This window comes from Rhipicephalus sanguineus, chromosome 8 (assembly GCF_013339695.2).
Source record: "Rhipicephalus sanguineus isolate Rsan-2018 chromosome 8, BIME_Rsan_1.4, whole genome shotgun sequence".
NCBI lineage: Eukaryota > Metazoa > Arthropoda > Arachnida > Ixodida > Ixodidae > Rhipicephalus > Rhipicephalus sanguineus.
In genome coordinates, this window is record NC_051183.1 from 23,533,550 (window position 1) to 23,560,627 (window position 27,078).

The window sequence follows — 27,078 nt, forward strand, 5'->3', positions numbered from 1 at the left end:
ATTGCGAAATCGGCCGTTTTAATTACCGGCCCCTGCTTTGCAGAAGCCGGGGCCCTTTCTTTCGCTGTATGTACCATTATACAATTAACTGATTGGACTCGATCATGTATCAGAAATAGGGAATCCACGCGCTCGGACTCGATCCTGTCTAAGAAGTAGGAAATCCACGCGCACCGACAAGAAGTAGGCAATGTACAGTGGATTAAACAGGAACCATAAAGGAAAGCTGGAACTGCAGGTGCAAATTTAGCCGCCAGATTTAACGACAGTCTGGCAACATTGATACCCGAGTCTGGAAACAGACTTCTGCGACGCCACACAGAACCCTGCCAACCTTTGTGAATCACTTGCGTTCAGACGCATGCAACATTAGAAGCCTTCCCGCAACATCAACCGTGCTTTTCTCTTTAGGCATTGGCCTTGGGATCTTGGGAAGACCTTGGGATCACAGCGCCAATACAGCATTATCCGCAACCTCAACGCCAAGCGTACCCTTCGACTGTTCCAGCTATGCAGCTATATCCTCAACTTCCACGAGCGCACTGTCCACCTCAGCTGCCTATCGCACCTATAGGGTCTGGAGGACATCCAGATGATCATGTAAGAGCTGTGTTTTCTGTTTAGCAAATGCTTTGTGCAGTAGCTTGGTGCGCATATTCCCCACGGTAAATGCATTCCCCTCATACCGGCAGCGGTCCCTAAATCAAGTTCCACCTGATATTCCTCTGTAACTTTGACCGTGAAAAAATTTCTCTGGATGTGATAATAGGAGCTCCTTATTAAGGCGAAAGCCTTGGATGCCTAATCGAACGCGAAAAGTGAGCGTCGGCGTGGGCGGCGTCACCACGAGTGATGCAAAAATAAATCATCATACGATGCCGTTACCCTATGAAGTCATCGTGACGTCGCAGGCGCCAAACTTTGCGGTGTCATGACGTCCCTATGACGTCGCATAGCGTAACGTCCCATGACGACGTCATCGCATAAGATAGTCGCTTGGTCAAAGGTGGGCCGATCCTGGAGGTGCTGCAAAACCACGTGAGGAGCAGAGAGTTTTGAGGAGAGGGGGGGGGAGGTTCAATACAATGGACGGAGAAGAAAAAGATGAATTTCGTCTTAGGCAAATACATGAAGGACCACCTGACCTTTCATTCTTAGCCCTTATTTGCACCCACGTGCGACAGCGTCTGTTAGTGAGGTCCCATACTAAAATGGCTATGGTACTTCCTTATTTCGTGTTTCTTGGTTCACTGACACAGCACTAATCTCTCTTTTTCGGTGGAGTAGTATTTTCTCTGATATCAGGCACTTGGCAAGTGCCGCTTATTGTAGGGTCCTCAGTACAATAATATTTAATCTCGATAATATCGTATTATTTCAGGGCAAACCTACTGCAACTTTTTGTCCAATCAGGGCACCGATTTCATTAGGTCCCCCAGCGCGAACGCGGTGATTGGCCTGTTCCGCCTATTAAAAATTCGAGAGTAGGAGAACGTAGTGGTCCATTTGACAGGTCCCTGTTTATCACATTGGCAATATGCTATGTATTGACTATTCATGGAGCACCTGCTAAATTCAAAACAATCGTTTCTTCTTAACGAGAACTAATTCAGACTTAACGCAAGAAATGCACCTCTATTCTACCGCGTCTTCTTGCCAGAAACCGTCCTAAAGCATTTTCTGTTTATTTTTTAATGCATGTATCCAGAATATCCCTAACCATACACTATTATTTCCTGCTGTCGGTGTGACTGTTCCTACACTGCCATAATAGCGCACGTAACTTGCTTCTAAACAACAACGCTTAACTGGACCACAAAGGGATATTCTAAATCAGTTCAGAGTGGTAATTTTTACTTTGAGAACGTAATTTCTAATAATTTTGCGATAGGTTTATTGTTAAACGAGAAAACAAAAGACAGAGCCTCATTTTTTTTCTAACTTTCCGCCGAAAGCCCAGTGTCTGAATGCCAGGGTGACTTTACACATGCCATTATTTTGTTGTTCTATTTTGGCCCCATTGACTCATTAAAACTTCCTCAAATTATGTTAAGTATCGGCCTCCTCTAAGCGCAATGTAATTCATTTATACCGATGAAGAATTATGCACGTCATTACTGGCACTACAAAGGTCTGTGATTTCACGGAAACTTGGGGCCTGAAACTCAAGGAGGGGTCGCCAGCTGCACTAAGCTTCCTCTCGGGGTACGAGTGGCCCTTTTAGCATTATGAAAGGGTAATTTACTGGCGTGATAGAAACCCTTTGCTACATGGCATCCTCATTGGAGACGCGACTTACGTTTGCTGTTTCTGTGCTCTAGCGGCAAGAAAGAGTTCACAAAGACTGAGCTAACAGTAAATTAAACATTCCTGTTGCATAATGTTACTTTGTGTCACTTCTGGTTGAAAAATTTTTATACACAAAATCGCTTTGGTGTAGGCAGTAACGTGTTTCGCGAGACGTTGGACAAGCGGTGTTATAAAAGGAATTTCAAAGTATTTATTTACCCGTTGGCAGATAACTAATGTATGCAGTTTAAGTGGGTCGTCGAATTCGGTTTATCAAGAAATATAGCATGATTCACTTTAAAATGATTAGATAACCACTGAATTTTAATTACAATAAACTGCTGTAAAATACACAAATTTATTCTAACACTTCCCATTGCTTTGTATCTCGTTTCCAGAGCTTTGGCGTCATATTATGTAAATTTCACGCATTTGTAGACAGTCGATCATGATGCGAGTCACAAATGTATAAGCCCTTCGTTACAGTGAGCACACTCCAAGATAATGGAGCTTGGTCGCAGTTTAGCATTTCCTAATACTGCGAATTCAACATCTGTCCTTCAGGCGCTCTCCAATCAAGGTATTTTGCCCAGTGCGCCAGTTCACGCAGTCTTTCAGTGCCCAGAGTCTGGTGGGCTTCGTTTCGAAGTGAACCACTTTGGACAAGACCAACGACATCGCGACCAATATGTAAGTGCACTTTTCGTACCTTGGTCTAAGCACGGGTACTAGGTGCTTACAGGCACATTGCCGCATTGAAAAGGTTGCTAATATATCAGCTTGTCGCCTAAACAAACAATATGTGGCCCAAAGTGGAAGCCTAGTGGGTAAGTTGGTGTCTGGCTGAGCTCGAGGGCACGGGTTCGATAACCGGACAGGTTGCCCTTATTTTGATGGGGAAGAAATTAAAAAAAAATCACAGCATATCCACGAAGTGAATGATGATGAAGGAGCTTGCTCCAGAGGTTAAATGCGGTAAATCCTCTGTACATCTGCTTAATCATCATCATATAAAGAAGTGACATGAGAGTTGTTATGGTGTGATTGCACATACGCATTATATACACAATGTTTAATATTTACATATCGATGCACTATATACACAAATTTACATATTGATGCAGTATATACATTTTGTTCAAGAGCTTATTTACGGATCAGATAAGCTCGGGGGTGAATGTTTTCCTTTTAGTATAATGGCTTCTGCTTCGCGGGCTCTCAGCTCGGGGTCCGCTTCTGTTTGCGCCCGCTTCGCTGCGGCCTCGCGGGCCCGTGCCGCCTCGGAGTCCACTTGTCGACGAGCCCGTTTAGCTTCGGAATCGCCAGCCCTCGCTGCTGCCGCCGCCTCGGTGCTGGTAGTGGCTTGTGCTTGCTGTGGGCGCTGGTGTCTCTCTTCGGCCTCGCGAGCTCTCACCGCAAGGTCACAAGCCAGCGCTGCTGCTGCATTGCAAGCCCTCCGCGCTGCTGCCTTGGTTTTTTTAGGTGTTTTCGTTTCCTTTTTTTTTCAAGTGCATGATTCAAGGGCGCGTGCTCCACTCTCGACGGAGCACGCGCCCTTGAATCAACGGAGGGCGCAGCTGCGCCTCTAGCGGGAGCACTGAGAACTAGCGTACACGGCAGGAGGGACAAGAGACAACAGCCCAGCAAAAGCAGCAAGCTCCTAAAACGGTCTACTTAGATTTAGCTGCACGTCCAAGCACCCAAGAGATACACAAATGACCTGGAATTCTCCACTACGGCTTCACTCAATCATATCGCGGTAACGGTCCAGGATTTCCAGAATTGAATTTTAGTTATTTAGGCCAGGGGTCTCAAGCTCACCGGAGCTACCCTAGTAGCACGCAATGTTGCCACAACGTTAAAGCACCTTTCTCAATGTTGCGGCAACGTTGTGTCAACATTAGGCACTACTAGGGTCGCGGGCCATAATCGCGAAATTTAGTCCCACAAGGGCCGGGGCAGTGAAGATGGTAGAGAGCGGGGACTGGGGGAATTGGAACAAAATATCACCTAACGTTCCCATTTAAAAGAACGCCTTTCGCACATACCATGTATTGGTCTTTTCTGAAGGGGCTTTGACGTCAGGTTTCGAAAAAAAAATATCGATACTTCTTTTCACAATTAATAAAATCTGGATGCCGACTATGAAATATAGTTTTTGTTCCACGGTGATGTTTCAAATCATCGTGACCGCTGGAGGTGCCTCATCGAAAAAAATATGCTGGAGACCAGTCCCGTCTCTCTAGCTTACACGAACAAAGCGCTATTGATTGCAATGAGCGAGAAAATAGCGCGAGTACTCTTTAGCAAACTCACGAAACTTTATTCAGTGCGAAGCCGCGGGTCACTAGCGAAAGGTCCGCGGGGCGCGTGTTTGAGACCCCTGTTTTAAGCCATCTCCGCGGACCAATGCCCTTGAACCAACTTCCTTGAACCAACTGTAATGAACCAACTCGCCCAGTTACAAGCTTTATTGGACCAATCCCCTTAATGATGTGCCCTTATTAGAAGCTGCTTATAGGACTAGCTCCAGTTCAATGTTTGTACAGTGCACTACATTTAAGAAGGAAAACAGAAAAGAAGAAGGCAGGGAGGTTAACCAGAAACACTTCCGGTTGGCTACCCTACACTGGGGGCACTACATTTAATAGTGCCGGTGTATGTAAGGTACGTCGAACCACACACACTACTCACCTGAAATCTGTTTAGTAATAATTTTAGTAATGAACCGAAATCACACAGGTTCCCTTATGAATTCGCCTAAGACGACTTCAAGGCGAAAGCGATCTTCTTTGTCTTCTCTGTCGGTGAACCGATCCTCCCCCGCTCCCGTCCGAGAGCTACGTGCACCTAACGTGCTTTTGCACTGCCTCCGGGATTGGAGGCATTGGAAGCTTTCTTCACCTCATCTGGTTTTGCCCTGCCTACGTGATCGGCTAACCCTTAACCAAGCGACGATGTCATCTGATGGCGTCCTCACCGGACGTCACGTTATGGAATCTCACAGTGGCGTCTTGATGCCGTCACAGGTTTGGGGGATCTGTGACGTCTTGTTGACGTCATATGATGACGTTACCACGTGATTTTTAGCCCCACCCGGGTGGACGCCGCTGACGCCACCGACAGCGGTCAAATTTTTCGTTTGATGAAGCATTGAAGGCTTTCGCCTTAATACGCTGTCCAGCCTTGAAAGCAGTGGTGGTTTCACCTCAATTCAGCAAACTTGCTTGTACAGAATTCTATTTTCGTTTCACGGGTGCCGCCATTTTGGATATTAAAGCGCATGTTGTTTCAATTTTGTGTGTAGTGACGTCGAATCGGCGAGGTAATGAATTGCCTAATACATCCATTTAGAGGTATTTATTTATGAGTCTGCACTGCAGTATCATTTAATTGTTAGAGATGCAGGATGGTAACGTTAAGAGGCCAAGAGACTCAAACGCATCAGCAAATAATATTTATGGGTACTGATAACAGTGGTCTTTCTGATAGCCACTAGAAGCTTAAACCACTGTTCAGTATCACTTCACTATGAATTTAATCCCAAGAATTTGGGCTACATGCGTAAGTGCGCCATCTCTCGGTGGTGGCCACGGTGACCTGCTGTCACTGAAAGTGAAATGACGGTTAGATGTGCTTAACGAGCAAAACTAGTCATCGCAACTGACAGACACTGCCATACAGGAGAAATACATTCAAATGTTCAAGATAAGCTGCGGTTACTGGGAAAAATTTGGTTTGCACGACGTTTTATTCAGGCGAAAGCCTTAGATGCCTTATCAAACGCGGAAATTAGCCGTCGGCGTCCTGCGGCGCAACGTCAACACAAGGAATGCAAAACTTCATCACGTAATGACGTCATCACATGACGTCATCATGATATCACATATCACTAAAACTTGTGACGTCGTCGTGACGTCATCGTGACATCATATAACGAGACGTCACGTGATAAAGTAATTACATGCGATCTTCGCATGGTCGAAGGTGGGCCGATCACGGACGCAGCGCAAAACCAGGCGTGGTGCAGAGAGAAAGAGAGAGAATAAGAATAAAAGAAAGGCGGGAAGGTTAACCAGGACTGAGCCCGGTAGGCTACCCTGCACTCGGCAAGGGGGGAGCAGGAAGGAAAGTTAGAGAGGGGGAGAGAAAAGTTTCAGCCGACGTAACAGTTCCGCGTTTGACATCACAAACGGCGAATCAGTCCGGTATCCTTGAGAAAACGTAAGAGCGCTTTCGTTGCCTTTCGGAACTGGGATGGGCAGCCCCATGGTCCCAATATTTTCGCGACAGTGAAAGAGCTTGAAATGCCTCCGATCATGGAGGCAGTGGAAAACCGCATTAGGAGCAGGCAGCTTTCGTATGTGAGTGGTGGAGAATCAACACATCGAGTGAGAAAAAAATGAAACTGGCTTTCGCCTTCGAGTCGCCTTAGGCGAATGCATAATTAACCCTTTGATTTTTTTGTCGATGCAGCCCGTGAAGCTATAGATGATGTCTTATATTCCAATGTGCTGGGAACCTGAACGCCTTGTACTTTGACAGTTGAACTTTACCGGAACATTCCAGTGGGTGCCTACTAGAATGTAACGTGATTTCAATTTCAACTAGTTTTGTTCGTCAGATATGGCTTATTTACGAGTATTTCCTATTCGGCCACTTCGGCGTGCCACGTACGGCCCCGCCATGCAGATGTCCCCACATGCTGGCCATGACATCACTTTCTTTGCTTCAGGCGCCGCACACAAGTTATGGTCCTGCTTCGAGATCAGCAATTCAAGCAGTACACTCCCAGCAACGAGACATTGCTTGGTCTGCCTCGTCAATGGTGCACTGTCCACCAAGGCAACAGCACGAAGAACTTGATGTGAGCCCAGTGTTTTCACACTGTTAAACAAAGTTATGGCAGCCACTTTCTTAAATGGACCCTAAAGAAAAAGAATACGATTTTTCTCATATTATAGTCGGATACAAATTTAGAAGTCTGCGGTATTTCCTACTAAAAGGCGGATGCACACACGCTTGCACGAATGGTCGCGCGCTCTAGACTGACGTCACGAGCCGGACGGCCGGTGACTCCGCCTTCTTAGAACGTAGCCTAGTGCACGAGCGGCACTATTTCTTTAGTCGGAGGCGGTCGGCTGCCGTGCTTTGGACATCTGGGTGGGGCCTCTATGGACTTCTTAAGTTGCATCCGACTATAGTGAATTACTCTTTGACAATTACAAGATCATCACGCTTGCCGGGAGAAGACGCTTGGCAAGCTAGAAAACGCGAAAAAAAGATGATGCGGGTGGCGACGCCATTTTGAAATTCCCGCACCAAACGTCATAACGTCATAGATTTTGATGGCATCGTCTGCTAGGTCCTACGTTGTACTAATCAGTAAAAATTAAGTACATTGTCCTCTGAGGGGGCCATAGGCTCAACATACCAAGTTTCAAGAAATTTCATTTAGCTAATGTAGTCGAAATACGAAAAATATACTTTGAAATGCGTGACGTCACGCTCGGCGATTTCAGCGCCAACATTGTAAAGAAACTTTGACCTTGACTTTCCCCTGTTTAAATAGACCTAAGATGGTCAAATTACCGACATTAGAGCTCCCGGAGTACAATTTATCAAGCGGAACCAATTCGTTGTTTCACATCAGTGTCCCTTTAGGAGCATAGGCTGCGCTTCGAAGGTTTCTTTTTCATATTAGTTGGGGCTCAACTCCACAAAATTTAGTGTATCATTTCTAGTACGTCCAGTTTTAGACGTCGAAATTGCAGTTTAAGCGCAGGAAACGCAATGCAAATAATGCAGCGTCCTTGGAATGCTTGAGTTTTCAGTTTTAGGTAGCGTTAGAAACATTAAGGTTAGAGACTCAATTTTCTGGCCCCACTAATGGTATGGGAAGGAAGTAAATACGAACTATTAATGTCGTCGCCATTAGCCAGCTTATGCTTGCTTCAAAACGACATTCTCACTAACCCGGTGACCGTAACTTACGCTTACAAAGTTTCTTATCAAAAACATTTCACTGTCTCTTTAAATTGTTTACTTTTTCAACTGAAATGTTGAAAAGGGGTGGTTGGTTCATTTATGTCGGCAGCAACTACTCTTCTCGCTTATTAAATTAAGTCTACAATACTGAAAAAATAAAAGAATAAAAAGGGAGCAAGATATCTCCTACAGTAGAACACAAGATGTTCAAACACAGCACAATCCTGTCTATTCATTCTAAAAGACTGGGCGGGCAAATACGGACACAAGAGAGACGTCAGGACACAACAAACACCGAAAACCACAAGACATAAATCAATCAATCAATCAATCAATCAATCAATCAATCAATCAATCAATCAATCAATCAATCAATCAATCAATCAATCAATCAATCAATCAATCAATCGTTTTATTTTCCACTTCAGGAATAGAGGGCATGGGAAGAAAAAGCTCTTGTGAGCTTGACTAGGCTTCTCAGCCGATTACAGTTCAGCATGCAGTGACGGTATACAAAAAACTGGCGTACATAAGTATAAACACGCAGACAGCATACATTATTCATGCACATAGTCACAAAAAGGAACGCAACAGGTGCACGCAATAAAAACATACATCAAGACACAAGTCAAGACACCACAAGTTACTTCTCTCTTATGTCCGTGTTTGCACACCCAGTCTTTCAGAATGAATACTTACAAGCTGCAGGCTCAGCTCTCTGTTTTTCCTGACGTGCTTTGCGTTTTTTTCGCAATCCATCCTTTTTGAAACAATGCACCAACTAGTCCCCAAAACTTGTGCCGCAGTACAATCCAACAGCACGTGAGCCACAAATTTTCAAGCTTGCGTTCAGGCAAGTAGAATAAGTTCACATGCACACGTGTCAATTCGTGATCGTCGTGATGGTTGTTCAATGGCAGATCAGCGTGAATATAGTTCGAGCACTCACACTTGGACCTAGGATGTTTGTATGAAGCATGAACATAGAAGTTCTGTTCTAGAGATGTATTGGGACTGCGCAGGAGGTGGCTACCCCGGCATCGGAACACTACGACCTGTCCAGTGATTTTGAGCATGTAAGCATCCCACATGCACTTCCTCCACAGCACTTCAAGGAGCTCGTAAGTTGACACTAAGGTGACTAAATTATGTGCATCACAGGCAGAAAAACTGCTAGACTAAATTAAAAAAAAGGGGGGGGGTTGTGAAACTATGCTTTAAAGACAATGTCAACGTAGCCTCTACGATGTCGAACTTCCGACGACAAAAAATGGCGAAGCTTACATTAAGTCGTGCAAAACTTGAAACAGCGAGGCTAGACAATTCTTAAGTCTAATCTGGTTGCTTGTAGGTTGTTGCTAGGATTTAGCTAGGTGATGCTAGGTTCTTTCTAAGTTGCTTCCCAGTGCAGAGACGTTCGAGTTACACCGCAGGTAGTCACACACACGACACGGATATCCAAACTCCAGACAGAAACCCGCGCTGAAACCGAGCGTTCGCACCTCCCATAGACCGGGTTTCCCCGGTAATTCTTTTCGTACAAACGCGCGCTTTGAATCGCTTGGCGCGTTTTTGGAAGACTGAATGAATCCGCGCTGTTCGCTTCTACAGTGCTGCTACGAGTCAATAATTACTGTGATTAGTTGGCGGCTAATACAATTTTCCCATTGAAAATTTGTCCATCAGTCATTAACATATTCTACCATAATAATGGGATGCCTCACATCATAGTTGTGGATATTGGGGTGTAAATAATGGAGACTCGTAGGGTGATGTTTTCTACCTCTTGAGCAAGTGATAAACCTTTGCCTCTGCGTCCATGTGGCTAAACTGAACCGGAGGTTAATCACATTAACAGACGCACGCGGTGGGGTCTCATGTAGCCCAGAGAAGACGATTACCATGTGCCTCTGTTGCTGCGAACTATATACTGCTCTTTCGATCCTCGTTCAGACCAGGCAACTGTTCTCCGAGGCATATAATTTCCCATTTTTTCAGATGGGTTTCGAGGAGTGGCTTAAGACGGGTTGATTGTGCATTCATTAAGGCACACAGTAACACCACCTTTTCTCCATCATGACCACGTCCATAACCGCCATTATGATGGAAATCATGGCATCGTATTAGTGAATTATGGTAATAAACGATGGACAAACTTTAAATAGCTTTACTTACGAAAAACGCCGAGTTCAATGAACCATAAAAGGCTGGCGTATATGCTGCTTAATACGCGTTTACAGGACCTCGTTCTCATCTTAAAATTTTGTGATTTTTCAGGATCAGTACGTTGGTCTTCTTCAACGAGGCGCCTATTCCCAGCCGCCCGCAAGTGGCGTTGCGGAAACTGAGCCATCCCGGCTCGAACAAGCACCAGTGAGTAGCGTAATATTCAATAGTCATTCAGTGCAGGGTAGCATACCGGATACAAACTTCTGGTTAACCTCCCTGCCTTCCTCTGCTCTTTCTCTCTCTCTCTCTCTCAATAGTCATTGTCGAAAACAATGTGTACTGAGTGGCCATTTCGTTTGTAGGTCATAATTAGTACCGGTGTCACACGGGCACTTGTGATCGCGATCAGGGCCGATCCGGATTAGGCCCTCGATCCGGATCGAGAGCTGCTACTATGTCACGTTTAGTGGTGATCAGGCCCGATCGGGATCAATACCATCGCCATCTGCGCAACGCGATCTCGCTCCGTGATAGCGGTTTGACTGACGTCTGCGCCAAACTCGATCTGGATTAGGTTGTACCGTGTAGCAGCGACCAATATAATGATCACGATCAAGACGTCCGATCCGGATCGGCCCTGATCGCGACCGAATGTGTTCGTGTGACACCGGTATAAGATACAATATACATTTTTCTTAATCCCAGGAAACGACACGGTCATTTCAAACAAACAAAAAAAAGATGTGTGCGTTTTCTCTTGCAGAAAGTAACACGAAAGGCAAATACCAATTTGTGTCAGAGTGAAAGGTCGATGCTTGGAAACGTCTAAAGCGTCAAAATTAAACGAAACGGCGCTTTACCGATCTGTAAATAAAGTAAATCTAGGACACGATTTACGCCACCAGTGGGACATGCTGGAACACATGCGCGATGACGTAGTAGGGCCTCTGTACAATCAATCACAACTACTCAAACGTTTGGCAACGGGATTCACTCCGTTGATCTATAGGACATTCGGCGCTCAACAAAAATCACCGGCTAAGCGAAAGAAGCAATAAATCAACTTGTGGTGGGAATCCCATAAGCATTAATAAGTCAAATTGTGGCATGCAGCGCGAAGCCATGCTCAGTTCACGCATTTATTTGTTGCCTTCAGTGAATACAGCGCCAGATTTCCCCTTAAAACTTGAGAGTGAAACTGTTAAACTGGGGACCACATGAGTTAGTGTAACACAGCGTCGAATGTTACACACGCCATGTCCTGCAGAAGAAAACACTGATTTTGACATAACGCAGGTATTGTATGAAGCTAAACAGAAGGTATTACGAAGTCGAAAGACGGTTTGAAAAATGTGTCGCACTCGGAGAGGCAAAAAGAAAGACGATATCTTACTTGAAGGCCCCTTAAACCACTCTGTGTTCAAAGACGAGAGATTGGTTTTTTTATCGCCTTCACTACCCTTCCTACAGATCCTATCTCCTCATCATCACGTATTTCTTAATAAGACACGTGGACAATGTCAGCCTATTAGTATTTCGAGCTTTTCGGCTACACGCTGTTATTTTCGCTTGTGCGGGCGAAAATGCACAAAACGAGGTGAAATCACCTGATTGAGAACGATAGTCATACGCGACAAAGCAGAAGGGGTGTGATACCGCATGGAAAATCAGGATGGGAGGCAATTCACAACTAATATGCCTGGTGTATGGACCAATCGAGAGCTTATTTTCCCATGACGTAACGTGAAGACACTATTGCGTCACGAATTGTGCCGCAAAGACGGGGGAACGCCAGGAGAGGATAACGCGCTGGGCTTTCTGTTTTGAGAAGTTGTTTGGGAGCACTTTAATGTTGCCTAAATTTCAAGACCTTATCTGCGGACCTAAGTTCGGAGCACAGTTCTGTACACATAGAAGGCGCGTTTAGCTGAAGATTTGACACATCTAAAGAAAGTATGTTCTTGCTATTCATTATGGGGACAAGTGACGACATAATGCTCCGGAGAATCACGTTTTATAAGCAGTGCGCACAGAGATATTTTCCAACTTGCAAGAACACAAATCCCCGGGCAAGCACAGCCCTGAATTCACCACCAGTGAACATATAAGCCTTACGTGATTTTCTTGCACGAAGATATTAAATTAAATTGACTCGATAAGTACATTCAATACGAACCTGGTGTCTATTTTGCGTTACGTTAAAGAGCCACTTGAAACAAAAAAGACATCGATGTGTTGCTCGCATGGCAGGGATTTATTGAAGTTTCGCGCCGACTTCCACTAATGCGCATGCTGACCGCTTTTCCCGTTTTTGTTTTGTTTTGTGTGAGTTTGTTCATACTGTTTGTAGACTGTGTTTTGTTTGTGCAGTTTGCGTGTCCATATATGGAGAAATGGGCTGTCGGAACTGTTTAAATGTGTATTAGCCTGCCTTCTCATTCGTGTGCGGCTACAAAACAAAGAAACGTCAGAAAATGATGGGCTACCGCTGTACCGTCTACCCCAAATAAATCAGGGCCTACACCTTAGGTTCTGCCCCGCGCGCTCTGCAATACAGCGGCCTAGTAAAAGCGTCGCCATTGGATACACACCGCCATTCTCACACTTGTGCGGTGAAAACCACCAGAAACCCGCCGGGGCGTACATTCGAAAACGAAGCGAAGGAAGGCGGCCAGGACCTGTTTCCTGTAATCGCTTCCGGTACTTCCGGTAGGCAAAAATGATGCCTCAAAGATTGGCTTTCGCTGTGCCTAGGGAACCGTGGTAGAAGCCGCGTTTCATTTTGTCACCGCTTGGTGTTTGGCCATACTACTTCTGAATAGCTCAGAGACACGTGGAATCCTCGATCTGCGACATTCAAAAGTTCGAATTCAATTCTTGTGCCGCAGCGAATGCGCTCAAAATTTTCATTCTTGCTGACGGAAGCGTACGGTATCGCACTCGGTGCAAAATTCAAGCTGAAAAGTTTAGTATCATGGCCTCTTTAGGAGACAGAACGACAGCAGTGTCTACTAGCGGCCCTATGGGATTAGTCTACAGTCAATTTAAGAGGTATAAGGAGAAGAAATGCAGTGAAGCCTGTCGTATGACGTGTAGTGCACACACCAGATGGCGTATAATATGGCACTTTGGTGGCGGAAGGATAAGGCAGTTGTCAACCACAGAGATCTGTAGCTGGTGGGATATAATTAGGAAATTTACAGGCATACCATTCGCGGCCAACTAACACAGCATAGGCAATGGTAGATTGATTTGAGAAAAATGCGTCCCGCAGCAGTCATTACAAAGCACGCTGCTGCTGATCATTACAGCTGATGATTATTGCTGCGGATGATGAGTGGCAGGATCGTCATTTCGCGGTGGACTGAAGAATCGTCGTTACCTTTGCTAATATGCACGGAACGAAATGTCTGTTAGAACGAAAGGTTCGATTACCTTTTATGGAAAGAGTCAAATGAGATGCCGGTACATTGTGCTCCCTTTATACCGATTCGAGATTACCCGATCTAGGACTAATTATTGCAGGGTGGTCGTCATCAGAGCGACTCCGCAGAGTCAAACACGACCTCACACAGTGTCCATCCTGCCGATGGGAAATGGCCACATCGCGTGCATCAAGGAGACTGGGCCTTCGCGAAGCTGAGAACGCGCTCCAGCAGAGCCGAATCACTGCGAGAAACGCCGCAATCATCAGTGAATTCAAAGAACGAATGCCAACAGATGATCCGATGGAGCAGTCAACGGTGCCTCGAAACGATACCGTACTACGCTGACGTAATCGATTACTACGACACACCAGAAAGCGTGGCCGCCTACAGCGACTACTGTATTATCGAGTTTAGTCAGTCTTCGTGTCATTCCAGGCGGTCAGTAACGTGCACGTCTAGGCTGACGCAGTGAAGCGGGGTTTTAATCATTGAACCACATGACACAAGACCTCTTTCATTGTATTTCGAGCGCTGAGGCCGTGCTATGTGCTTGGTTGACTTCAGTACGACGAAACATAATCATGTATTGCAGCGGCGGCAAGGGATTAGTAACTAATGAAACACAACTCAGGGAGCTCCTAAGTATGGAAACGTGACAGTATTACCTCCTCGTGGTATTCATTTTGTCATTACTGCTGCTGCCCTCCAGCTATATTTACATGTTTCGATCTTTGCTTGCTGCAAAACTCGTTGTCATACTGTACTGTCTTGCTCACTGTTTATTATAAATGGGCGCTCGCTTTTTAGCGCACGCTTAATAAATCCATCGTATATCACCCCAAGACTTGTCCGCTTGATCATATTACAGTTATTTTACGAGAAGTGCTCAATCAGCTTTCTTATCTAAGGCATCAACCAACGCAGTAGTTGCAACGCACAAAGGTCAAACAGGGCTGATATGTGTTCAGGATTTCTATGCATTCGTTCGATACCATCCTTATGATTTACTGTTCGAGAATGGCCAACGCAGAAGGTAACGTAGGTGGCGCGTCCGTTGGGCCACTGAAGACTATCTAGAATCAATGCAGTAAAAATGGTTTCATTAGGCAATTCATACGTAGAAATGGCACTTGAAAACAAGATTTTTTTTCGCCGAGCGCTATGGCAGGGCGATTTGCAGTGCTCATTTGCTTGTTCCTGTGGTCTGTCGATGTATTTCCCTGCTCTGTCCGCTCCTTCAGAAATCTCTCGTCAGTGTTTTTCGTACGTTTGTGTCTCATTTTTTTTTATTGATATGATATATAAGGAGATGCAGTTTGATAGGTTTCATACGACAAGAGTTCGGTTTATGCTGTTGTCCTCTAATTTCTCTGGTATACTGATAGCTTCAATGTTCGGTTATGTCGCACTGTCTGTATGAACCAGAGACGCGTTCTGTCATAATACACAGCATTGGGCGCGTTATCCGAAGGTTGCAGGTTCGGTCCCTACCGGCGGCAAGTTGTCTTTTTGACCACTCTACTTCCTTCACATCCATATCGCAGTTACTACAATACACCCCCCCCCCCCCTTCGATTCCCTTCTATCGTCTATTCATAGCAAGGGCCTCGTTCCGGCAGACGTGATGCCTTCAGGTAGTATGCGAGGGCTTATTGGTGAGCTGCTAGCTCGTTAAAAGATCGTGCGACGTGAAGCCAGCTGGCAAAAAAAGTGTTCGACACTCACCACCATGGCTGCGAGCGGCGCTGGCTAACACTCGCAGGTTTGTATGCACGGAAATACCGGATAATGTGGACAGGAGGAGAACCACAGCCGTAGCTGAAGTGATAGAGCTTCGGGCGCGTTGTCCGAAGGTTGCAGATTTTCTTCCTGCCGGCTGCAAGTTGTCTTCTCGTCCACCTTACTTTCTTAATAATAATATCTGGGGTTTAACGTCCCACAACCACGATATGATTATTAGAGACGCCACCTTACTTTCTTCATATTTATATCATAATTAGTACAATACAGTTAAAAGGAGTACCAATAACGTCCCGTACAGCTTCCTTGGCTTCATTGTCTATTGGTTTTCGTAAAGTCTGTGTGAAACAAAAAAACTGAGCCCTTAAATTCCCTTCTTTCGTTCACAGTTATGTTTTCGTATCTTCTCCAGGTACGCCACGGTATCAGGGAAGAAACACACCACTTGACTGAGAGTGCCGAACAAAAGGACAGCAGTATTCAACATGCAGAAGCTAGAAGAGACTCCTCCAATATCCCCGAGAAAACACCGAAGAGCTGTTTTCCCTTTTGGTCAAAGAAATTTAAGGGCATTCGACGGATGGCTAAGCGGTTCTTTTGTTTGTGAGTTCTTTCTGCGACACCAAGTTAATGATTTACGATACCACGTTAGTTCCAATCAGAAGCTCTGATCTTCGTGAAGATTCTTCATTACCGCTGGTTTCGATGAAGATCCCACTTCTTCCGAACACATTTCGTCCTAGTTGATGTAGTTGATGCGGTCATGGTCAGGCCTCTGTGACTTGCTGCCGTACGATAGTCCTAAAAGGCAGGATGGTTTCTTCACATATTCGAGCCATTTTTCTTTTTTTAATTTTGAGAATTCACTGTTCTGATTTTTGTCCTGGTATGATTTTCCGGATTTTCCAGGACTGGAACCATAATTTAGTCATCATTATCATCATCACACTATCTTACCTCCAATGTAGGAGAACGAAGGTCTCCAAACTATCCTGCCCTGCGTGAGCCCATTCCATTTTACCTAACCTAACCTACCTTAACCTAACCTAACCCAACTTCTTTGTCTCCTCAAGCGGGCTTTTTATTCCTTGGTATCCATTCCGTTGCTCTAAATGACCATCGGTCATCTGTCCCTTGCATGACGTGAGGTGCCCAGATCCGTTTCTTTTTCTCCTAATATCTACTAGGATATCAGCTACCCCTGTTTCATCCCCAACCTACTCTGCTGTTTTTCTGTCTTAGTGTTTCGACTGACAGACGCGAAGGAAAAGTAATACAGTGCCGGAGTGACAGCGACCATTTATTGCACGCAATAAAACGTACTGTACCGTATGCTCTTTGTGTTCTCACTACCTGTATGTCTTGTTGCTGTATATGCTTCTCGACGGCTTCAAGTGGATCGCAGGAAAGGGATGTTTGTTGTGGAAACTGCGCCTGAAAGTGCGTGATAAACCTTGTGGCAACACACCTGTAAGGAGGTTTTTTTTTCTCCTGCTTTGTTTGCGTCCTGCTAATCGAGTTGACGAGAACTGACGCTGTTTGATCTCATGAGAAAGATTAAACGACGCAAAACTGACGGAACGCACACAAAGACGCACAGGTACAGCGTTTGTCCGTTTTACCATATCACTTGCTAGCAAAGCCACTATCCGCTTGATCTGGGAGAAAAACACCCTCACACTTTTCACCGCAGGCGCCACGCCATGGACATCAACCTACAGCCACAGTGCACTACGAGACTACAGCTGCACGTTAGACTTGTTGGTGCACCGTATAAAACGTGAACGAACAAACAGAGGAACTGGCATTGCGTAGTGCGACTGAAGCCCACTGTGTCTGCCCAACACGTGATCAAAACGTCAGAGCGCGCGGTACGTTTTAGTACTACCGGTGGCGTTCTGTTTTTAAACCGCCTCCGTGAGCCGGCCAAACGGCACCGAGCATAGAGTTTCCTAAAATTAACTAGAGGGGACTCTGGCGCTGCGACCTTTCAGCTACCATGGGAATAATGGGTAGTACATAAATCTGCCTAGTCTTCGTGCTTGCGGCTTCAAACGTACTTGTGGCTTTGTTTATTGCTGCGTTTTGGCGTTCGTTTCGGATAAAAGAATAGACCGATGTGAACTTCGTGATCAGGTTTGATTTGGCGAGCCTAAAAGAGTTAAAGTGGTGAAGTGGAACTGCTGACTTTTGCTGAACTTTGTCTTGCGACAAAGCGGATGCAGGCGACGCGGAGCCAAACGAAGCCGAAAGAACGAAGTTTAGACAAATTTGTGTACTACCCATCATTCCCATGCTGGCTGAAGCGTCATGCGTTGCAGCTCCCATAGACACAAGCGCCAGAGTTCCCTCTTGTAAGTATTGTAGGAAACTCTATGGCGCCGAGTGAGTGAGCTTCGATTAAAAACTACCGCGCACCATACACGGAAGTCTCGGCAAATCTCGTTTATTGCGTGATCTCACAACAAAAAGTCACGTCTTGGGCGGACACTGCTGGCTTCAAGACGGGTTAGCTTGCGAAGGCTGGCAGCGTGACGTAATGCTCCCACCTTTCTTTTTCCTTTCCCCGTGACATTAAATGTCATTGACGCTTTGCATCTAACGCTGGACTAAACACCGACACGAGGAACGCACACACAGCCTAGTTCAACAACCATGTTGAGAGTTACCACTTTTAGCATTGTACAGAACGTTAAAGCTGTGAATATTTCGGTGCCCTTCTTTGGTCTCGTGTTAGGTGCACTCCACCAACTGCATTTCAAGGTATGCTACAACAGCGATAACGATGCGGCGCCGTTTCTTGAAACCTTTATTTATTGTCACGTCTTCCCACTGTTTCTTTAAAATGACACGATACAAGTTTAGCTTAAGTGTTGCATAAGCGCATGTATTGCTGTATCCTAATGTGTGTGTTTGCCTTCATTACCAGACGGAGGAAAGTAACATGTGGTCCACCTTTACAACATGGGTTTCTTCGGTAAGTAGTCTATGGCGTTCGCAACAGGTCAAAGTAGTTTCCCTTTAAACGCGCTGCCCAAGCCCCATTGGCGGGGGGAAGGGGAGGTTACACTCCCCCTCCCCCCCCGGAATCTTTAAATTTTGTATGTGTGTATATCACACACAAATATACGTAAAGGGTGATTCAATCCCCACGAAAAAAAATTCTGGCTATGCTCCTGGTAAGCCCATCTCCTCTGTAATCAGAAGGAATGTGAGCTAGCGGTATATGCTGACCCAAAAGTCGCGGGTTCAATCCCGGTCGCGGCGGTCGCATTTCGGTGGAGGCGAAATGGTAGTGGCCCGCGTACTGTGTGATGTCAGGGCGCGTTAAAGAGCATCAGATGGTCGAAATTTCCGAAGCCCGCCACTACGGCGTGCCTCGTAATTATACCGTGGTTTTGGCACGTAAAACCCCAGATACTATTAGAGATAGCGGTATTGTGTCAGGAATTGCTGGGTAATCTTCTAAGATAACCTCACTCTGCGTTTGGAGGGTATAGGTAGACAACGGACCTACGGCGCGTGCACGTAAGTGGTTGGACTGTGACCGGCGATAGGTCCACGCCTGATCGAACGCGGGCTAGGGGCAAGCGCCGCGACACAGCGTACATACCAACAAATGTCGAATTTAATACGCGATATAAAAGCAAGAATACACAGACTACGTGCGACAAGCCTCCCCGCCTTTACGCGAAGTACAAGGCGCACCACGTGGTGATTAAACCCCCAAAGTACTCTCAACTCTCCAACCCGCTCAAAAAATACACGCGACATTAGACATACTAACAGACTGCCAACATATGAACAACAAAAACAACACGCGATGAATAAACAAACTATGGATGTAACTTTATTAAGAAAGTCCCGACGAGAGAGGACAGCCGTTAAACACGGCGCTTTTATCTGGTGGGGGTGCCTCGTCGAAGGTCCGAGCTGGTGGGCTCCGGGCTGCGGCTTCTCGGTCTTACGCCGCTGGTCGAGGTCGAGCAGGTACTCGAGTTACACGCCGCTGCCGAAGATTGCCCGAACTCGAGCCGCGGGTTTGACCAACGTTACTGGATTAAGTAATCTTGCTACGTTGCGTTCGACTACGACGTCAGGCTGCCGGTCCAACGAACTCTGTCCGAACCCGCGACAATTTCAGCGCTCCCCCTCTCCCTCGTCCCCTGCCCTGTCGTCAGTCACGGTCTTCTGGTGCACGGAAAAGCAGTAGTTTATTCTGCCACCGCCGGGCGCGGTGTGACGGGGTCCAGCTTAGAGTTACTGTATACGCTACCTTTAGGTAGCAGAGTTGCGCATCTGTCTCCCAAACGCCGCTAGCAACCACGCGTTGCGGAGAAGCTGACGCTCGGGCCAATTTTTGTATTTCTTGACGACGCCGCTGCAGCGAGCTGGATTGACATCAGTCATTCACAGTAAAGTTAATCACCGGCCTTCGACACGCCCAAGATGCCGATCGGTGAACCGATAGTCATGTCGCCTGCAAAGACGGAGTGCATCTTCGCCGCAAAGCTGTGGTTGCTAGCTAGACCTATGCGCAACTCTGCTACCTAAAGGTAACATATACAGTAACTCTAGTCCAGCTCATTCCACCACCGAGCTCACTCGACCACCGTCGTGTCCAGTGCACGCATTTTGTGACAACCTGATGGAATAATTGACAACCTCCCGTTTATAGCGTGAAGCCGCAAGGAAATCCAGGGCTTAAAGTCTCCCTTCATTGGAGGGGGGGGGGGGCCCGGAGGGCGGCGACCTATATACATAAATACACACATACATACAGACCCTCCTTAAGGAATGGAAGGGGGGTGGGGCGCCCGCAACCCCAGAGCCCCCTGACTTTAAGCCCTGAAGAAATCCATACAGATCCCTCAGAAAGGAAAGCTTCTAGTTGAAAAAATTCGTCTTGGTACGGCGAAGAATTTTCTCTTTTCCTTTCTGCAAAATCCGCATGAATTTCCTTGTAGCTTCGTGCTGCAAACGGGCGGTTGTCAATTATCTTTTTCATAACCTTTCCGCCACCTTGCGGGATTCCGCAGAACTCATTTGCAGCGGTATAACTACTTCTTTGTTGCCAAGTTGATATTCAGAAGACACATAAATGAAATGAAATCTTTATTTCACTCTTCTTAGATACTGCCGGCGTAACGTCATTCGCTCTGACAATTATGTTACGCCGAACAAGGCAGGTGATCGAAAGAAGGCGAGGGCTTTCGCTCTCTCTCTCTCTCTGTTCTGCTCACCCAGTGCCATCTAATGTTGTTGGTGGAGGCTAGCGTTGGGCCTCCGCCCAACACACTTCGTAGCGCGCTACACTGCTTGAATGACTTCAGGCAGGTTAACTTCAATGACATTCACAGTGTCTACACTAAACAGTGCGTTTTGCTTTCTTTTTTCACAGCTAACACCGTCTTGGATCTGTTCTGGGATCGCAGAACACATTTTTACGTCACAACCAAATGGCATGCTCGTTCACGAGCACCCCTCAAGCGCTTTACCTGAGGCTGTGACTTCAACGTCTCCGAGAAGGCAGGAACACGGCAACTCCAGCTTTCTTGTTTAGGTTGGCTATGTTGGAACGCAGGATTATGTTGTCAGCTTGCAAGGAAGTATTTCGCGTTTTCAGCGCAAGATTTCACCGGAAATATATATATATTTTTTTTTTGCGTGACTTGAATCTCAGCGGAAGTTGCCCATTAAGCGCAATCTGCGAAGCAATGACAGTGTCAGCAGTTATACACCTTTCAATTCGCTTTGTTTCCACGAACTTTGATTGAGTGAATCGAATAGGCCCAGGAGACCCAGCACGACTTCTAAATTGAAAGTGAATAAGAGGCTAAAACAAACAACACACGCACGAATACAAAACTACGTGACGAAACACCTTATCTTCATTAGGAAAGAGAAAACAGGTAGGTAACCCCCGGTAATATTCAGGCGCATGCGTAAAAACCAATACTAAACTGAACACAAAAAAACATAATCTAAAGATCAGTCACCCAATATGATGCGACAAAAAAAAATCTTTAACGCCGAAGTACAAAGGCGTTGCGCTTACACAAGTGTTTCGCGGTCCACCGTTGTTTTAGCTATTAGGTTATTCACCTCGAATAATGTCCTAGCAGCCTCCTGCGCATGCGCGAGAACAATCATAGTAGTGAATGCAAAAGGAATTCAGTCTAATACTTAATTACCAGATCTGGTGTCACTTAGTGATAAGGAAGGCCGAGGTCTGGTAATACGAGATGTGGTACCAGATCTGGTACAGGTAGAAATCGGCCGTCCTTATTGCAAAGGTTTAAGGATGTTGCACTTGTGCCCATTTTTATCTTGCCTATACCGACGTCTTCAGCTCGTTGTTGACTGTCAGTCATGCGCCAAGTAGCCCTGCTTTCTAAATTGTCCACTTTATGAAACGAATATTCTTATCCTCCAATGTTGGCTGCACCAATCAGCCCTCCCCTTGCGGGCCAGTCCATACAAATCTCTTCAGTACCCGCTTGTCTTGACCGGTTTACACAGACCCGACGAGCGGATTCCGCATCACCAAGCCGTCTCAAGCCATTTTCATTGGATTCATCTAAACGGGCCAAGAACGCATGCACCCCCTCAATACTCAATTAAGTTAAAACTCTAGGTTGATGTCAATTAGCGATAACAGTTTGCCGAACATAGATGTAATTTTCCCACTGAAAGAACCCTGAGATATTATCTGAATGAATATATATATATATATATATATATATATATATATATATATATATATATATATATATATATATATATATATATATATACATGGAAAAGGTATACGCTTCTAAAAACTGTTTATTTGTCGCTTCGATCATCGGTCTCCGATCGAAACGTCGACATATAAACAGTTTTTTTAGAAGCGTGTACCTTATTCCTATTTTTTTTTTGCGGCAACCGAAGAAAGACTCTTCAAATATATATATATATATATATATATATATATATATATATATATATATATATATATATATATTATATATATATATATATATATATATATATATATATATATTGCCAGTGTGTACTATCTCGTCATGCTGTACACCACACCAACCAGCGCGAATATATACCCAGACTGAGGTGATCGCGTGATATACAGGGAGGGATGATTCCCAAATGTTTTCTATTCAATGAAGTGGTGCCTAGTGCCACTAATGCTATCTCTATATTTGTTACTTTGTAATGGTTCTTATATATGAGGAACGTGTACATGAGATTCTTTTCATTGTTTTTTTTTTCTGAACCGTACTTGGGTCTTTAGTGCCCGATTGTCCAAATATACCTTCTAAGTTCCTCATGAAGCAATGTTGCACTCTTGTTTAACTTGCACTAATGTCAAAAATATTCAAGAACTTCTCTCGTGGTGAATAAAAAAATGTTTGTTACAATGATTGATTGCGTTTCCTTTTTTTGTGATTTCTACGGCATTCATTTTTTTTTAAATTCTGAAAATGTGACAGCGTCTCATGGAATCCTACATGTGTTGCCACAGGAGATGAAGTCTACCTAAACAGGGGTTGTCGCCGGAGCCAATATTTCGACAAGTGGTCTTGTCTTCCTCGAGGCAGCAACAGTTGCTTACTTGAAGAAGACATACCACTTGTCGAAGAGTTGGCTCAAGCGACATTCCTCGTTCAAGGATCTTTCATCACTTCAAGTCCCCTTCTTCTCCTAAACTTTTGCCTTCTTTGGATTTGTTGCCACCGGTGTTCTTACAAGGCGCTACCAACCATGGCAAGCAATACCTAAACCGGTCCTCCGCAGCGTTGTTCATGTAGAGGGTACGCCAAATAGCATCTCGCAAAAACGATGGCGCCATCTACACTGTTACGTGTTTTCTAAAATTCGCTCCTCAATGAACTGACTTAATGATGTTGAAACCAACCAAAAAAAAATGGTTTCATTAGAGTTAAAAACCCAGACCTTCCCCAACCCCGCTCATGTCAGGAGGATATATCCAGACATCTTTTCACACAATAACTGCAAACTATGCGGCTGGACTCATGCATCTCATAAGCACATTCTCTGGCAATGTGAGGTTAAAGGGGAAGCAAATGCGGTCTCCCCAGATGAAGCTGCGGCACGGTGGACGGCCCCGCTGCGCAGCTCATACCTCCAAGATCAACTATATGGACCATCCAGCAAGCCCGCGAGGCTGCGAGGAGACAGGGTCTCCGGTCCTCCTCGGGGGCGGCCTTGGCCCAGACCACGAATTTGCCGGAGTTCTTAATAAAGTTGTAATCACCACCCCCACTATATCAACCTTAACTTGCTGCATTCATAAGAAAGGTAAGCTACACTAACTGCAGGGACAATGATGATAGGTTATGGATTTTTTAAACGTTTCACGAAAATAACGAAATATCGGTAATTAAATATCAAAGCACGAAATTTGCAATACCGCTAATCTACGTGTAAAATGCACTAACGCTACTAGCACTCCTGTGTGTTGTTCTATTCCTTCATACTCCGCTGTCTTTGTGTCATTCTATGTTTTGAACGATAGACAGCGTAGACAGACCATCTACCCGTACACGCAAACCTATGTCGCAGTTCTGTGAATTGCTTCTATGAAGATTTCTGAAGGGAACCAACGCAATATGCCGAGTAGGAACTCCGTGCTCTCTTGGGCACATCTTGGAAGTGAACCAAAAGTAAAAGCATGGATAGTTTACCGGGTTTTATTCATAGTGAAAACATAGGCGTGCGCAGGGTTCGCCATTAGGGTGGGGGGAAGCGAAAGTTTTCACCGCAGCGCCTCAATAACACAACCCCTCCCCCTCTAGTTGGACGAGTCCGAAATAAAACAATCTTAACAATAGATGATAATGTGGAAATGAAGCGATTACGTGCTGCTCACAATGGTCTGTCATTGGATACCAGCTCTATGAGGGCATAGGGGAAAAGTAAACCGTTCACGGAGTGCAACATCAGGGTGTCCTCGGAGTAAAGCGGAGGAGCGGCTTTTACTCCGTCTGTACACAAACACTATGCTGTGCCCGGCAGCACTAAAACACTTCGACCCCGCCTTTTCCGGCAGTTGCTCGCACTGTGGGGAGAAGTCTTCGGACATCTACCACATGGTGTGGGCCTGCCCCTCCAATCCTGCTATACCCCCTATCCCCAACCCAACCCGGGAGGAGTGGGAGGCGACCCTGCTTGGCTGTTCTGACCTTCAGGCCCAAAAGGCCTTGGTCCGACGAGCCCAGGCAGCAGCCGACGCCAATGGGGTCCCGTACTAGGGAGCCCCACCTACTGTTTGTAGGTACCGTCCCCTTAAGGGGTAGTGCCTGCATACCTCCCTTGTTTTCTTTTTTCTAATAAATGTTTTTACCACCACCACCACCCGCCAAGGTGGCCTAGCGGTTTTGGTGCTCAACTGCTCACCCGAAGGTCGCCTTATGGAATACCGGCCCCGGCGACCGCATTTTCGATGGAGGCGAAAACGCTTGAGGCCCGTGTACTTAGATTTAGGTGCACGTTAAAGATAAGCCCAGGTGGTCTAAATTTCCGGAGCCCTCCTCTGCGGCGTGCCTCATAATCATATCGTGGTTCTCGGACGTTACACTCAAACTATTATAGGTGTTCTCGGCCTCCATTACTGTAAAAAACCTGCGTGGTCATGATCATACGTATTGAACACTGACAGGACAGGTCCGACTGGCTCACTTAGAGCTCCCCTTAGATGTGTCGCTACTGAGCCCCCTTCCTCCTTCCATCCCCTATGCCCCCCCCCCCCCCCCCACTTGCGCGCTCATATGCTTGAAACATTTTTTTGAGGCCCCGCAATCAGTTAATAAACGCGATGCGCTTCTTAGGGAACCAAAGGCACTTTGACCATTGATATCTATCTATCTAGCCGCTTACGTCTGGTAGCTGTCATGCTCGCCTCCTTGACATGGTATGCACAAAAATTTGCTTAGGATAGCGTGAGGACGTGGCGAACATTATGGACAGGCTATGAGGTGAATAACTCGGCATGTCTACCGCGTAGGTCATGAAACCCTTTATCCGAATCGCGTGTGGCGCACGCCCGCATACCACGGCCCGTGGAATGCGTGTATGCGCCGCAAGTGCTTCACTACCTATATCAGCCAAGGAACCGCGAGAATAGACTGTGAAAATCTTAACGCGACAGCGTTAAAGTACCTGTACAGCAGAAAATCTGGAGCGAGCTCTGTCGTCGAGCGATAAATTCCGATTGACGCAAATAATAAAAATCCCAATTCGAGCCGGAATCGAACCCAGCATTTCTGCCCGGCAATGAAGCATTCTACCGCAGAGCAGCCCCACTGCTTGAAGCTGCTTAGGAAAAGGACTCTATGCCGGCCTCACGTCGGGATAACATGAATTGTGGTTGAAGTGGTGCTGGCCGCTTTTATGACGATGTAATAAGCATTACATTATGTGCACCTATGACTGAGTAAGCTGCATACTCAAGCGTTGCCCGGCCTCTGAGGACTGTGCCAACGACCACTACTTGTAACAAGCACATCATCGCCACGTAGCGTGCAATAAGTTTCGAGAAAACTGACTGCTCACGTTGCGTCGGACCATAAGTTACACCATGGGCCCTAGTGTAGTTGACACCCCCGGTAAGCCCACGATCTGCGCAAAACCACTCAGTTTACGCAAAGACTTCGATCCACGTCGTATAGAATGGCTCAAAGCAAAAAAGAAGGCAGAATAGGCAGCTATTCGCCGACAGCTCCGCATGAAATTGATTTCACAATGCATGGCATCTGCCGTAATTTTTTATGGACGTAAGCGTAGTTAGTGTAGCAAAGAGAAATTTATTCTCGCAAGCCAGTGCACTGAGAGACTTGGAGCGTTTTCACAGTGGCGATGAGCCCTACTGGCATCGATAATGAACACTGACTACAGTGAATTGTGGCTGCGTTTCTTTTTATTTAAATAGACATGAAAAGCTACTGTACCGCTTTCGTTGGCAGCTGGTAAATAAGATGCTAGTTTCCCCTCGTCGCGGTCCTAAGAAACTGCGACCTCGCAGAAAGTGGGCTCAGTACGCTCTGGAAGAATGCTAGAACACCGTGCGAGCTATCAAAGGAGGGGGAGGAGGAAGAGGAGGAAAGAAAGACCAGGGAAGTCAACCAGACGCACGTGTGCCATTCCTCTAGGATCAACCAACCAACCAACGTCCGCTATGCTATCCTAAGCAGGGACAAAGGAATTAAGCGATGAAAAGATAGAAAAATCGAAAGCAGTGGGCATGCGAGAAATTCCCGTGAACTTAAAGATCGGCAACATTGAACTCAGAAGACAAGCCAATGATCATAGCCGGGGCTTCGGTCATTGTTGGACACACTTCGTGTGTTCCTCGACAAGCTGCAATCATCGCGTGCACTCGGTCCTTGACACTTGTACTTGATGTTCTTGAAGCGCGCCGCGGTGTGCTAGTGGTTATGGTGCT

General features: G+C 45.9%; 2 protein-coding genes across 3 annotated transcripts in view; one reads left to right on the forward strand and one right to left on the reverse strand.

The window, feature by feature from the left end:
* The first annotated feature begins 423 nt into the window (after positions 1-423).
* LOC119401549 (uncharacterized) lies at positions 424-16,274 on the forward strand. 2 transcript variants are annotated; one of them, XM_037668443.2, is made up of 6 exons: positions 424-600; positions 2,854-2,979; positions 7,025-7,156; positions 9,300-9,398; positions 10,555-10,650; positions 16,027-16,274. In XM_037668443.2, the coding sequence occupies exons 1-6, from the start codon at positions 511-513 to the stop codon at positions 16,219-16,221; spliced, it is 738 nt and encodes a 245-aa protein (XP_037524371.2). In that variant the 5' UTR covers positions 424-510; the 3' UTR covers positions 16,222-16,274. The 2 variants fall into 2 exon arrangements, with proteins under 2 accessions (XP_037524371.2, XP_037524370.2); XM_037668442.2 differs by lacking the exon at positions 16,027-16,274 and adding an exon at positions 13,972-14,780.
* A 5,193-nt stretch (positions 16,275-21,467) lies between these two features.
* Positions 21,468-27,078, reverse strand: part of LOC119401555 (tryptophan--tRNA ligase, cytoplasmic) — a 434,281-nt gene continuing 428,670 nt past the window's right edge. Inside the window, exon 9 of the transcript XR_007417350.1 lies at positions 21,468-21,482. The gene's annotated coding sequence lies outside the window, so the exon portion shown is untranslated. The remainder of the gene's footprint in view (positions 21,483-27,078) is intronic.

Coding starts and splice junctions, on each gene's coding strand:
- LOC119401549 (XM_037668442.2), top strand. CDS start 511: ATGCAGCTATATCCTCAACTTCCACGAGCGCACTGTCCACCTCAGCTG. Junction 7,157..9,299: donor AACAGCACGAAGAACTTGAT/GTGAGCCCAGTG, acceptor GGGACTGCGCAG/GAGGTGGCTACCCCGGCATC. Junction 9,399..10,554: donor CACAGCACTTCAAGGAGCTC/GTAAGTTGACAC, acceptor GTGATTTTTCAG/GATCAGTACGTTGGTCTTCT.